Below are 13839 nucleotides of genomic sequence, written 5' to 3' on the forward strand. Positions count from 1 at the left end.
GCCGACAGAACAGCAGAAGGTCCTGACAGGACTCACTAAGAAAGCCAAGCAGACGGATCCTATTGTTAAATGGGTCTGATGTGAGTTTATTAAGGTGGCCCGGTTTAATCGCATAATGCAGCTACTGAGTTTTAAAACTCTAAATATTCCGTCACTGGGACGAGCTTTATTTTAATCCAGGTGGTGAAAAAGTGACATTTTTAAGCTTTTTAATTAAACTCTGATGTTTGTGGTTGAACACTACAGCTCACACATGATATCACACCTCCATCCGAGGCCAGGCGTGGAGATTGATTTCTGTTGTGGTTGATGCAGCTTCACACATTGGAACCTGCTGCTGATGTTCCAGTACTCTGTTCCTTAACCATTCACTTTTCTAACAGCTAGTCTAACATTCACCCCAGATTAAAGGAAATTTAAAGTCAGGCACTTTATATTGTAAGGATTACGCATTAATCCAGAATAAGTGATTTTTCTGGACTCGGTACACCCATCCCACTGTCGTCCTTTCATATTTCTCCTCCGCGACGGTCTCATGGGGGAATTAGGTGCGTGATGGGAAGGAGTTAGAACAACACCGAACCTTTAGGTCCATTTACTATCGAAACTCAATCTCGTGGAAAACAGAAGAGCTGACTTTGTTTCCTGAGATAAATATTAAAGTCCCTTCAGGGAAATCAGACTTACTGGAGATTAATGGCGATAGAGCTGTGGCCTTCCTCTTTGAGTAAAAGCAAACAACTCTGTCTTCGGAGATCACCTTTTTTTCTTCTTCTTTTTTTCACATCTGAAAAAATTCAAATAAATTATTTCAACGCCTTATTTAACTTCTTTAACACTGCCAAGAAATAATCAAGAAACGGGACCGAATATACGAAGAAATGTGTTTAAAAGGACTTTTTATGAAATCTCTAGAAAATAGATTAGATAAACAATCACAAGCACAGTTTTTCAGCAAGTCTGAGATTTTATGTATGTTAAAAAAGGACAGAGCACATCAGTTAAAATCAGCAGTTCGGTCCGTCATGCCTGATTTATCCATACAGGCTCGTTTTCATCTCCATTCTCTGGCAGGTTACTGGAATTTATAAACGGCGGTGACGAAAACATCCACGCACCTTATGTGAGTGCGCTGTTATTAAAGTACAATTTGTCCACAGGTCCGAGGCTTGGCTCCAACACCGACTGTCAGTCACGGACTTCACCTGATCTGTTGTTGTCTGAGGAAGTGTTTCTGCCTCATGCCGCTTGTGTTTACTCCGACAAGCATATTCTCTTTAAATTTGTGTCCTGGAGGACTTTTTCAAATTAAAACCAGGTGTTAGCAAACGCACAGCACTGCTGAATTAAAGTTCACCCCAAAGCTGCCCTTCATCCAACCTCGAAGAAAGAACCCGCTTATTTGATTAACCCCAGCGTAATTACAGCGTGCCTCCTTTCCACGGTTTGTCAGTCATATCATTTACAAATTACAAACCTATTAATGTGGCTGCTGGACCCAAATTATGTGAGACGAGTTGCGGTGATACTGTTGGAATATTTTTCGTCTCGCTGGGATCTAAGCTCAGTGCGTAAAAACGCGCAATAAACCCGGGGGCTAAACAGAAAAGGCGCCCCTCTCGTTACATCTCGTTACATTCTGCGGTGACAAAGAGCTCTCATGTGTTTCTGACAGCGACGTTTGTTGTCAGCTGAGCTTTTAAAGGTAAAACAGTCCCATTCAGAGGTTGCCGGGTTTGCGCGGCCTGCTGCGCCATAATGCTCTAAACAAGTCCTCCAGTCACTGCTAAACACTGAGTGTCGTTTTCAATATTAGCGGATCTACTTCAGGGAAGTTTATAATTAGACACGTGTTTTCTCCGCTTTTTGTCAGTTGGAGATCCACTGATCCATCTGTAATTTGTTTTACAGCAATGAAGGCCCTACAAAGAGGGATAAGGAGTTCTCGAGAGCTCTCTTTCAGCCTTTAGAATTGGTCAGGGCGACCCGCCGGGAAGCATGAAGGCCGTGAAGTATTTAATCCAGGAGATGTGCCCATAAAGCTACCACACAGCAGATTAGAGCAGGCAGGCAGGTAGTTATCAGACGTCTGTCTTCCTCTGTAGGAACTTTGTCCATCACCCCTGCATAGTTTATATAGTTTATTTTCCCTGACAGGAAAAAAATCGTTTTAAAGTATGGAGGACCTACTCTTTGACTTCGACCAGGATGGCACGGCAGACTTTGCATTTTGGGGGCAGATGGACCAGAACTTCCCGTTTCAGAGCCAACTGGACACCTTCCTGCTGGACTGCACAGCAGCCACTGGCCAGCTCTCACCCTGGTCCTCGTTCGGCTGTCAGTCCGTGTTCCCGGACGCACAGCTGACCTTCACCGATCTCGACCTTCAGTCTCCAGGCCCTGGCGTCTGTCCTGAGGGAGAGAGCTCCCCCACCGAAGAGTCTCTGGATGTGACCAAGCTCAGCGCGCGGACGTTAGCGCCTCATCAGCCATACAAGGTGCAGAGGCATGCCGCCAACATCCGGGAGAGAAAGAGGATGCTCAGCATCAATTCTGCCTTCGAGGAGCTTCGCTGCCACGTGCCGACGTTTCCCTACGAAAAGCGGCTGTCGAAGATTGACACCCTGAGGCTGGCCATAGCTTACATCGCCCTGCTGAGAGAGATCCTGATGTCCGGCTGCGACCCCAAATCGTATGTGGACGAGTGCATGAAGAGCGGCTACAAGAATCAAACCAACGCCATCTGGAACACAAGCGGTGGGCTGAGCGCTCCTTAAGCTCGCGATGGTGTCATTTACTAACGATTTAGATCCAACCAGCACAGAAGCGACCGTGACGGAGCAATAATCTCCTCTCATCTGAAAAAACGTTTTATGCAATGAAAATGTAGTTAATTTACATTCTGTGAAATATTCAACTGTTATAATAATAATAATAATAATAATAATAATAATAATAATAATAATAATAATAATTCCACATGGTGAGTCTAACCAGGGTCAGTTTGGTTTATAAATGACACCCTGTCCAAGTAACAGTAAATCAAAGTTAGATCGAGTTACACATTTTATTATGATGATTTTATATTTAGACATAATGCTAAATGATGTTTACATACAACGACACCCGACACGTTCTCCCCTACCTCATAAACTCATCATTTTTGTTTTGATATACATTTCAATTTAATCAAATTTCCCACGTTGGAACTGGATGATATTTACTTAAATCCTACAGAATCCTAATACAGTATTTATTATTATTATTATTATTATTATTATTGTTATTATTATTATAGAATTTAAACAAAAATAACTAATTAAAACAGAGAAAAATGGTATGTATCATTAGGAAGCTGTTCATTAATCATTCATCATGTAACTGATATGCTTAACTGTGACAAAAGCCTGTTTTTTTAAAACATTTATTTTACATTCAATTCACTTTTACATGAAAGAAACAGACCTGGTTCAATTCAATTCAGCTTTGCTATATTTATTTATAGCGCAAAATCATAGCAACAGTCGCCTCAAGGAGCTTATAAACACATCAAAACAGAAATTCTTTATAAAGACTGAGTTTAAGTTTTTCCCTTATTAGAATATATTGTAATATGTTCCTCTTTTATACATTGCACAGTGAAAAGACGCCCTTTCAGTTGTTCACAGGGTCCTTAATGTAGTAGTTTTCTAATAGACGTTCACAGTAATCCCATAAAGGAAATGTCATTATAAGCAACTTTCTGTGTGTTTAGCACAGACCTTTATCCCCAGGTGTGTTTCTTGGGGCATTTGCTCTTAAATGAGCCTCATGTAATCTTAACTGAAGTACTTGTATTCCTTTGCCCTCCTTTCACTTCATTCTGTGAGGATCTGCTCTGAAGCCTCTTTTGTGGGGGTTAAGCCAGACCAGGACTTGTTAAACAGTCATTAAAATGTAACAAAACTTATGTGTTTGTCCTGCTTTTGTCTCTTTCTGCCCTTCCCAGACCTGACAGCCCGCCTCTCTTGGATAAAGTGGGATTAACGGAGCAACAGGGGGCACCCTGAGCGTACAGGCTTCAGCCGGGAGGTGGTTCAGACTTTTTTCCCTCCTTCTCCTCTCACTGCATGTCAAGAACAGACAGACAGCCAGCAGGAGAGAGTGTGCCGATAGACATCTGCAGACTTCTCACCAGGTCACACACCTCAGGCTTTCTCAGTCTTATCCACTACTTTGTTCTTGGAAGCTTTTAAAATTCTAATTTGTTATTGACTGGTAATTGAGAGCCATTGTTTTTGGGGCAAAGACGAGAAAGAGGGTCGTCATTGTTGCCACAGAGAGGCACACTGGCACGAGACTGAATGGACTTGTAAAGGACTCATACTTCTGCACGCGGTGCTGAAGTGTTTTCTGGACTCTGGCTCATTAGGCTGCGAGCTGATGTGTTAAAAAGAGCCTTGATCATGTAAATGAGACGATGGGCGTGAGAAGCAGATCAGTGCGGCGTGCTGTAGCGTGTCAGGTGCTGTTTCCAAACATGGCAATAAGGCCGGTTGTCATCTGTCATCTGTCATCTGTTGTGTTTATTTATTTGTAATTATTTCTTATTTATGACAAAAACACTCATGGAAACAGGTTTACAAAATGTCATCATGTAATTGTTTGCAGCTTGGAGAATGCAGTGATTTTCAGGCTTTCTGTGCATTTAAAGTTACTCCATCCCGTGTTAATGTGTAATTTTTCTTTCCAGACAAGTGCAGCACCATCAGTGGAGCAATTTTGTGTAGATGTGACACTGATCTCTACTTAAAGGCAACACATTACCTACTTTTTCCCCTGTGGCCTTCATGCACAGTTCAAGCCTGAACATTAAAACCATTCAAAGACAACGAGAATAACATCGATGGTGTCATTACAGGGTAATGGTCTGCTGGGAAACCTCGGGTCCGGGCAGTCATGTTGACACACACAGTAACACAAGTGCAAACTGAGCAGGGCCAGACAAACAGCCTTGAAACCGACATGCTGGTTGGGTGTTAACCCAATCAAATTTATGATTCTCACTTCACTGTCCAACAGATGAGCTTTGCTTCGGTCCAACACACAGCCAACCCTTTCTGTCTTACAATGCAGCATTATGGCACCATTATCAGGCTGTAGCACACCATGTAATGATGGTGCTCGGCTTTCCTCTCAGCAGTCCGCAGATTCCGCTCCAGGTGTAGTTAGATGTGTAAAACAGGCGAAGGGAGTCAACAACACACCCATTTTTCTTTTGCTCAGGCAAGTTTAGTGCCAGTAATGGAGCCCATAGGAAACCATTACAAAGCAGCCTGGTTATGACAGCTTATGGATGATGTGTAGCTGAATTTCTGTTGTGGGAGTTTTGGTCACAGTCAATTAAAAAGAAGTCCCCAGTTGTTCTGTTAGACCGGTGAGATTCAAACCTTCATGTGGAAACGTCATTCACGGCATTTCTCTGTTCATGGAACGAGATGTGTGGAGCATAAATAGAGAAACCGTCCTGCTCGATAGCTTATTCTGTTAGGGAAGTGTTCCAGTGTTACACAAGTCATGCGAGTCGCATTTGTGTGCGGTGCACCTGCTCCGTGGACAATGCAAATGCACCCAAAAGCCTGGAATATTTGCCTGTGAAGAACAAGATTTGATAAAACAGAGAAGAAGAGTAAAAATGAGCCCGTGACCTTTTGTAGTCGTACTGATAAGTCACCTTTGTTACCACTCTGCTGTTTGGTGACCCCTGGGTCCCTCTAGTGGTATCAGTTAACTAATTCTATCCCCTTTTTGGTGTCCTGTGTGTGCATATCAAAAACAGATGAAATGTGGGCCAAATTAAATCAGATGAATAAAAACTATCTTCCATATAAATTAAACAAGCATAAGTGGGATAATATTACATATAGAAATATCATTAAATAATTATAACTATGTCTCTTTAAGAGCTTCAAAAATGTTTATAAAAAGTAAATAAAAGAATTGAACCTAATCACTGTGTGACAGCCATAATGAAGAATCAGAGCTTGTTTTGTTAAAATGTAAAATTCTCACTTTGTGTAGTTATTTATGAACTTTCTTCAAAATACATAAGGAGCTGGCTTTTCCCCGTTAAGTGACAGCGTGCTGCATTTTCAAATGATTGTGCTTGGAGATCATCAAAAACAGCTCAGAATACCATTCGGATGAGATATGATTCAGCCAAGCGGAAAATTTTAGTGGCCAGAATGAGTAACATTCTTCCACTCTGTGGGCTGGATCAGACGTCTTCTTTTTTGCACTGAGGTAGTTTATTGATTTAACATCCGGCAGACTTACACTGACAAACACTGTGAGGCCATTCTGCCATCAGCCAGCAGGTGTGTTTATCATGTTAGTGTAACTGTGGAGTCTGGGTTGTGCGCTTGTAAATACAATCAGTACATCACATCCTGCTGGAATAATGCAGGTGTTTGTGTGAAAGACGCTCTGAAACCGCTCTGTCCAAAGGTCAGATCAGGGAGAACAGAAAAGACAGACACGTTCTGAAAGTGGCCTTTTTGTTTGACATCCATCCGTTTTCTTACTTGTTTATCCATTTCAGGATTGTTTGACATACAGTCGATCGTACTTTACATGTGGCTAAAAATGTAGATCAAAATTTATACAAAAAAACAACAACATAAAAGAAATTCTTTCCTGCAACAACAGCTTGGACGTCTTGTTTTGAAAGAAGTGGAAAGGGGGGGGGGACTAAGCTATAGCATGCACTGAGTCAGGCTTGGGGATGACTTTATAAACCACATAAAGACAGAAATGTCAAGTTTCTGTCTTGAAACGTTTACATTTTTATTTGCTTTCAGGGCATTCCTTTTTTCCTGTCCTTTTTTATTTCTTTTTGTATTAATTACTGTTTAATATTATAGGGAGAACTTCAACAATCACACATGGAGAGTGAAAAGATGGAAGTGGAGAAAAAGTGCTCAGTGCATAATGGGAAGTTCCCTCGCAGTCGGAGCCTATTACAGCATAACTAATGGGTGGTTCAGGGTCACCTGGTCCAAGGCTTATGCACAAAACTGGTGACCAGTCCACATGTTACTCCTACAGAAGCTCCTGGAGCACAGTTTTTTGTGCTGATGTTAAAGTCAGAGGTTTGGAGCTGTGCAGTTATTGAGTCAGCAGGAGACTTTTAAGCACCATGTGGCTCAGCACTTGATGACTCTGTAACAATATGTGGTCTGCCACTTTGTGGCTGAGGTTTTGTGGTCCCTAAACCCTTCCACTTCGCAATAATATGACTTACAGTTGATCTATCTAGGAGGGAAAAAAAATTCACAAAGTGACTTATTGTAATGGTGGCATGCTATTATGGTGCCACACTCCAATTCAGCGGGCTGCTTAGAACACCCGTTCTTTCACTAATGCTTTAAAAGCGTGCTGCCTAGCAAGGTGCTTGACTTTACGCACCTGTGGCAATGGGAATGAAATCACCTGAATTCAAAGACTAAGAGTTGTAACATAATACTTTTGTCTATAAGAGTTTGAAGCCTAATCTTAAAAGTAGAGAGGGTGCCTGTCTCCTAAATCCAAACTGGGAGCTGGATCCACAGGAGAGCCTCTGCCTCCCATCCTACTTTTAGAAACAAGGAACCACAAATAAGCTCACAGTCTCTACTGGGATAAGATGATACTACGAGGTCTTCAAGTTATGAAGGGGCCTGATTTTCAGGTCTTTCTATGTGAGGAGAAAGATTTTAGTATGGCACTCTTTCTAGCTCCTGACAGTACTCTATCGGACGCGTTTTGTATTAACTCAGGATTTCAGGAAGCTTTTAGAACAGTCTCATAATAAGCAGTTGTCATCCAGCCTAGGAGTAATTTTTTCTGCATCACTCTGACATGGGATGTTTCTAATTTTAGATATTGCTCAGATGAAAGAAAGCAGTTGCTCAAAGACATATCCTGGTCAGCTGTCCCCATTTTACTAATGAAACTCTACCAGAAAAAGAAGGTAGAATAGACAGTAATACGGTGTAAAAATAACCACTCGTGTTACTTAGATGAGGAACCATAGACTGTGTGTAAGAGATAGACAGCGGGGGGAATCTTGTAGTGGGAAGAGGTCTTTGGGAAAATAACCCTCGGGTCTCTCCTTTCATGGCCTCGGGAGACGTTTTCGTGATACGCTTATGATCTCAATCGCTAGTTTCAAGTTTAAGTAAACATAACATGATGTTCAATTCATGCTATGAGTATCCAGTAGGAGGATAAAGCAGGGTATGTTTCAGAGCACGCCTACTTTGTGACTCACAGGTCCTACAATATGAGCACCAACCCTCATAATGTACAGTTTCTGTGAGCTAAGATAGAGAAAGTAAAACAAAAGCGTTCTGTTTGAGGCTTCTAAATAAATAAATAAATTAGACATCTAAGAACATCTGGGTTATTCTGCTAATTTAAAACCCACTAATGTAATCCCACCCTGTTACTCCACCGTAAACAACTTCCACAAACCAAACATCCGCCTGTCTCCAACTAAAATGCTGATGCCTCGGAAGCACCAGCACCGTGGGGGTCCAGTGTGTTGGCACTTTAATAGCTGTGAAACTTTGGCTAAATACCTCACCTGCTTTCCTCATTACAGCTCCTCTTCACAGTCCTGCCCTTCATGCTTCAGCGCTTTCATCCTCAGAGTGCGTGAAGGAAAAATGTGGTGTCATCTTTACAATGTGTCCCAGGGGCCCGAATTCAAGGGCCCTGAGCGGTTGGGGGACACTAGTCCATCTAACAGCTGATCATTACATTTCACACAACTAGTGAACTATTCCATTCATTTGTTTTTTGACAATCACTTTTTTAATCATTCAAGCATTCCTATTTTTTGAGTGCTTATCAGATACTTTTATTTACCTGTTTTTTGCTTGAATCTGTCCACTTAGCTCTCTTATTAAATTTTTTTTTGGGGGGGGGGGGGGGGGGGGGGCTCAGGCTAATGCAGAAGGACCCTGCTGTCAGATTTATCTGTGAAATACGAATGAAAAGGCAAATAAAGATGAGCTGTAGTTATTCTGCATTAGCTTTGGTCACACGTAAAAGATTTATTGTCCTTGAGGATCAGCTCTAATACAGAGCGTTGCTCACACAGGTGACACTGAGCGGCAGCAGGCTGTAAACGCCACCCTCATGTTGACATCCACCCAGCTTGTCCTAGCCCAATCAGCAGATCAAACAACACTGTTTGCCCAACCTTAATGCACTGCCTCCCCCAAAACTCACTGTAGCCTAGCCCACCTGCAAACTTGGGCCAACCATCGTGCTAACCTTGGCACTAGGGTCACAAGTGCAGCTCTAATTATTCCACGTTATTTGTGCAGGAGGCTGCCCCATCATCACCCGAGTGCACGGCCTTTCTGTCATTTGTTCAGCAAATTTACTCTGACCTGATCACCACGACCCACCCCCTTTCCCTTCTCTCTGGCCTGGTTAAAGTTTAGATTCTGGAAGTTGTACATGCATAATGAATATAATTGTGTTATGGCCAACATAATTGCTCTGGCAACTCTGTTTTTTGTAACTGTCAAGTCAATGAGGTGCATTTGAGTTGAGTGTGGCTGAACTTAGGGACCGTTACTTTGTGCCAAGAGCGTTCTCTTATTGGACAAAACTGATAAAATAAACAGCCTATCCATCTGAGGCCCCCCCACCCCACCCCACCCCCCCACAACCAATCTGTGTATACATATATAAATACAAAGCTCAGGTGGTGGAGCAGGTCAGCCATTAATCACTGGGTTCAACAACTAGCCAAGTCCTCAAACCACACGCCGAGCCACAAATTGATCCTCTTGCCTGCATGGAGAAAAAATGCGAGTCACTTTAGACAAAAAGCATCTGTGAAACTCTATTTTATTTTTAAATTATTTATATTTCTCAGCTTAATTTTGACTGACAGTGTTTTGGAACCAGGGTACCTTACCTAACAGATACAGCATGCGCCATGTGACTGTAGATCATGATTTCTTTTCTTCACGCAACTCTCCCATAGGGTGTAAAGCCTCTGAGAGCTGCACTTCAAAGCTTGGCTTTTTCATCGGATGGCCATAATTCTGCAGGGCAGTCGGGCAGAGTCAGGCACTGCGCACAGGTTTTGGTGTGGGTGTGGGCTGATGGTGTGTATACATATAGGCGTGTATTTGTGTCCGTGTAGGACAGGGGTTATTCTGCTCTATTTCCCCTTCCACCTCCAGATATCAAAGCAAACTCTAACAGTGGGGGTCTCTGGCATCCCGCGCCCCTTTCCACCCAGGAGACAAAGCAGCGAGTCTGCATCGTATTAAACAAAGTCTAAATGCTTCAAGCTGTTACACACTCCCCAGTGAAACCTTTATGAAAGGGCCCCTAATGCGATTTCAGAAACACCTTGTCATCAGCCCCGGGGCAGAGGAATGGCGCAGTGTGGATGTATGAATGAATGGGTCCTGGGCGTTACTGAGGGCTCGCTCTGTGAGTGCAGGTGACCCTATGGTTTTATAGTCCAATATGTATCACTCATTGATATTGCCTGTTGTTTCATTCACTGTGGAGGCCTCTGCTAAATACGGGCTCTTATTAGAAACAAGTGGCAGTCTCGTGCTTTTAAAGAAACGCAAGCCTGTGATTGCACGTTTGGGACAATGGATCCCTAAAGAAATGTTTTAGCAGGAAATGCAGCGATGTGTAATTTTCTCTCCTTGATACTATCGGCCTTTTGAAGTTACAAAACATGTCTTGTTGTTTTTCTAAATGTCTTTGCATTCATTGGACCTTAAATGTGGACTTTGAGTGAGTATGACGCGCCAGTTCTTACTCGGAGCTGACTTGTGAGTCACATTTTCACAACTTACTGGAAGAGAACTGCGCAATAAAACAGACATTCATGTTGTTTTTCTCAAACTCTGGAAACAGACACGCTTTTACAAAACAGCAGCGGCAGAGATGGCTAACAATTGTTTTCTGTTTTGTTCCAATACTAATCAGCGATGATCACTCACGTTCTTTTTTTCAATAGATAGCACTGACCTTTATGGAAACGTTGTACTCTTCTTTTTGCTTGTAGTCTTCACAGCCTCTTCTGAGAGAATTCCTTGTCGTTAGGTGCTTTGTGGCCGGTTCAAGTCGCAGGGTTGGATTCCTGTATAGATATGTAAAGGATTCCTCCAGTGGAAGCAGTGGTGCTACAAGTAGCTTTAAAAGCGATTGCACTCCTGGTAATAGACACCGTACTCTGTGCAATGAAAAGCAGCTGGGCCTTCCTCTGCTGATCTCTGGTTCATCTTGAATCACTTTCTGGCACACCCGCACGCGTAGATACGCACATGTTAAGTGCACATATAAAAAGGCAAATGTGGATGCACTGATGCATGCCGTAATCAGGTGATAATGTAGAGTGTACACGACTTTGCATGCAGGCCAAAGCTAGTTCCTCTTTCCAAGTTGATTTGGGGTGAGGCTTCGCGAGTGTCTGGGGATGGCAGGATGGTGTTGAAGTCAAAGTTAATTGATTCTGTCAGACACATGGACAGCAAACCTTCACTCATCGCAGCCTCTAACAAATCATCTCTTTCCTGACTTTCCTCACACATCCGTGACCCTCCACGTCAGATCAAAGTCTTCTGTGAATCATCACACATCAGTACATTTGGCCTCTTTGTTTGCCATTTCATCTCTTTTCTTTCTTTTTCTTTTGAAACTGCTTTTTGTCTCTCAACACCTCTCGCTCTCACTCCTTGTCTCCGTCCTTTTCTGTTTATGAGGCGGTGCATGCAGCAGGGATGCGTTTCTCGCTGCAGTGACAGCAGAAAGGCTCTGCGCTTATTAAGGCCTTGCCCTCGGCCCATGTGGAGCTGGTCTTAAAGGTGTCAGACGAGACAGAGGTACGTCATCCTGCTACGCTGAGTTACGGCCCAAGCTCACCTTTGATCTGAGAGGCAAGTCATCCCTCTCTCTTCCCCCTGTCTCACTTCATTTTACAGTATTTGGCTGCCTTTTTATCTTCCGAGAGCCAACAGCCTCTCTGGATGTCATTGAACACTGGGTGAGATGTATTTGAATTATGAATCAAGAAAAAACACATGCTTACTAAACTGCCACAGCACCACATCAAGTTAAATGTTTTTTGATTAGCTGAATTACTTTTACTCTGTTAGTGTGAAAAGTATTTTTTTGCAAGCTTTGCTTGACTTTTGAGTGGGCACTTGCTTAGCATTGCCTAGAGCGCACAGTGGGTGGAAAAGTGTCAGCTAAGGTCCCATTCTTCTTCTTCTTGTGAAGTGTGTGTGTGTGTGTGTGTGTGTGTGTGTGCGTGTGTGTGTGTGAGAGAGAGAGAGAGAGAAGCCTACCTCATAGTAGTCACTGCACAGGATCAGTCTCGTACTTTGCAAGTCAACCCTTCTCCCCGGGGCCTCCTGCAGCCGAGCCAGGGAGCAGAAGGTCAGAGGTCATAATTGGGGGAAAGTGTGTGCGATTTTGTGCACGCTCCTTCAGGTGCATGTTCCCTCTTTCATACTTGCTCTTGTGCATATTCGAGCATTGCTTTCATATTTGCATGTGCGAAACATTTCCTTCTTCGTGTAGAAGCTGTATGAAAGAGGCCAGTAAAATGTGTAACCACACTTGGACCTACCCGGAGGCATGCCACGGTCTGAATTAATGCATCTGGCACTACGTAAAAGTAGAGTGACAGTAACCATTACCGGTGACGCCTAAAACACAAAGCACACTCGGTTCCCATAAGCAACACCAAGTCAGTGCTCAGGAGTTTAACGTATGCTGAGCATACTTCAACTCCATGGCTCCTCGTGCCACTGCCATCAAATTCAAACCGAGCATGTAATTTAACACAGAACAATAAATATTTTCAGTTCTGATATTTTATGTTGCCTTTGTACTATTTCAATTAAATATAAATCTTAAATAATGGGCAAATCATTACATTCTGTTTTTATTAACACGCCTAACAGTTGAGCTGCTGTAACGTGATTATATTCACACTTTGTGTGTGTAAATTAGATAAATTGCTTGTTAACGATGTCATTCTTGGACCAGTTTGATTTTCGTTGGATTTACATTAGCAGTTAAATTTCTGTTTCTTTAATAAATACATGAACATCATGCAATACCGGTTATAAATATAGCCCCTGCTGCAAAAAAGTAAAATATACACGCTCACGTTCATTAATCTTCATTAGGAAATGTTTTTTTTAATCTTCAACACAGTCTTATTACTAATATTAGTCCAATTTCCTGTAACTAAGTGAAAGTCGGATTTATCCCCAAGAGTCGAAAAAAATGCATTTGATTAAAATAGAACATCTTATTTCATCCGACTGTCATATTTTTTCTCCGCTCTCTTTTTTCAATAAAAATAAAACAACTGGTTATATTTTGGTGCTTTATGGGAGCTGAAATGCTCTCCAGTCAGAAACTGATAACAAAGAAGTTAAAGAAATCTCCAGAGGTTACAGTCAGCTGATTTGGACAAAATGAGATTTTGGCAGTGGATAAATTCAGCTCTGTAATATGAGCCACCTGTGTGCCGCTCTGTGTATGGAAAACACGACATGACAGATGAAGAGGTGGGCCGCTGACAAAACGCATGGAAAAACCGTTCACTGGAGGTATCGGCAGAAACCGGAGAGCTCGATGGTTAGTTTAAGCCTCCTTTCTGTTTGACTTCCACATTATAGGAGCTGCGAGTGCGCACAGACTTGATTCGATTAAAGATCAAGCGGATATATTTCCTCCGGTCCGACGAATCTGTGCGCAAATCGCCCTCCGCGGTGCGCATACTTTACACTGGCGTTAAAACTCAGTTTTTACGGT

At 42.6% G+C, this 13839-nt stretch overlaps 1 protein-coding gene across 1 annotated transcript; it reads left to right on the forward strand.

Annotated features, from left to right (window-relative positions):
* The first annotated feature begins 1645 nt into the window (after positions 1 to 1645).
* On the forward strand, positions 1646 to 6665 carry LOC112844070 (pancreas transcription factor 1 subunit alpha). Its single transcript, XM_025903550.1, has 2 exons — positions 1646 to 2757; positions 3989 to 6665. Exons 1-2 carry the CDS (start codon positions 2178 to 2180, stop codon positions 4024 to 4026), a joined length of 618 nt encoding a protein of 205 aa, XP_025759335.1. The 5' UTR covers positions 1646 to 2177; the 3' UTR covers positions 4027 to 6665.
* The last annotated feature ends 7174 nt before the right edge of the window (positions 6666 to 13839 follow it).

The sequence above is a fragment of the Oreochromis niloticus genome, linkage group LG16 (assembly GCF_001858045.2).
Source record: "Oreochromis niloticus isolate F11D_XX linkage group LG16, O_niloticus_UMD_NMBU, whole genome shotgun sequence".
Taxonomy (NCBI): domain Eukaryota; kingdom Metazoa; phylum Chordata; class Actinopteri; order Cichliformes; family Cichlidae; genus Oreochromis; species Oreochromis niloticus.

What these genes read in the sequence shown, in the direction of transcription:
- LOC112844070 (XM_025903550.1), top strand. Translation starts at nt 2,178, where the DNA reads ATGGAGGACCTACTCTTTGACTTCGACCAGGATGGCACGGCAGACTTT. An exon ending in CGCCATCTGGAACACAAGCG is followed by an intron (nt 2,758 to 3,988) that starts GTGGGCTGAGCG and finishes TGCCCTTCCCAG; the next exon opens with ACCTGACAGCCCGCCTCTCT.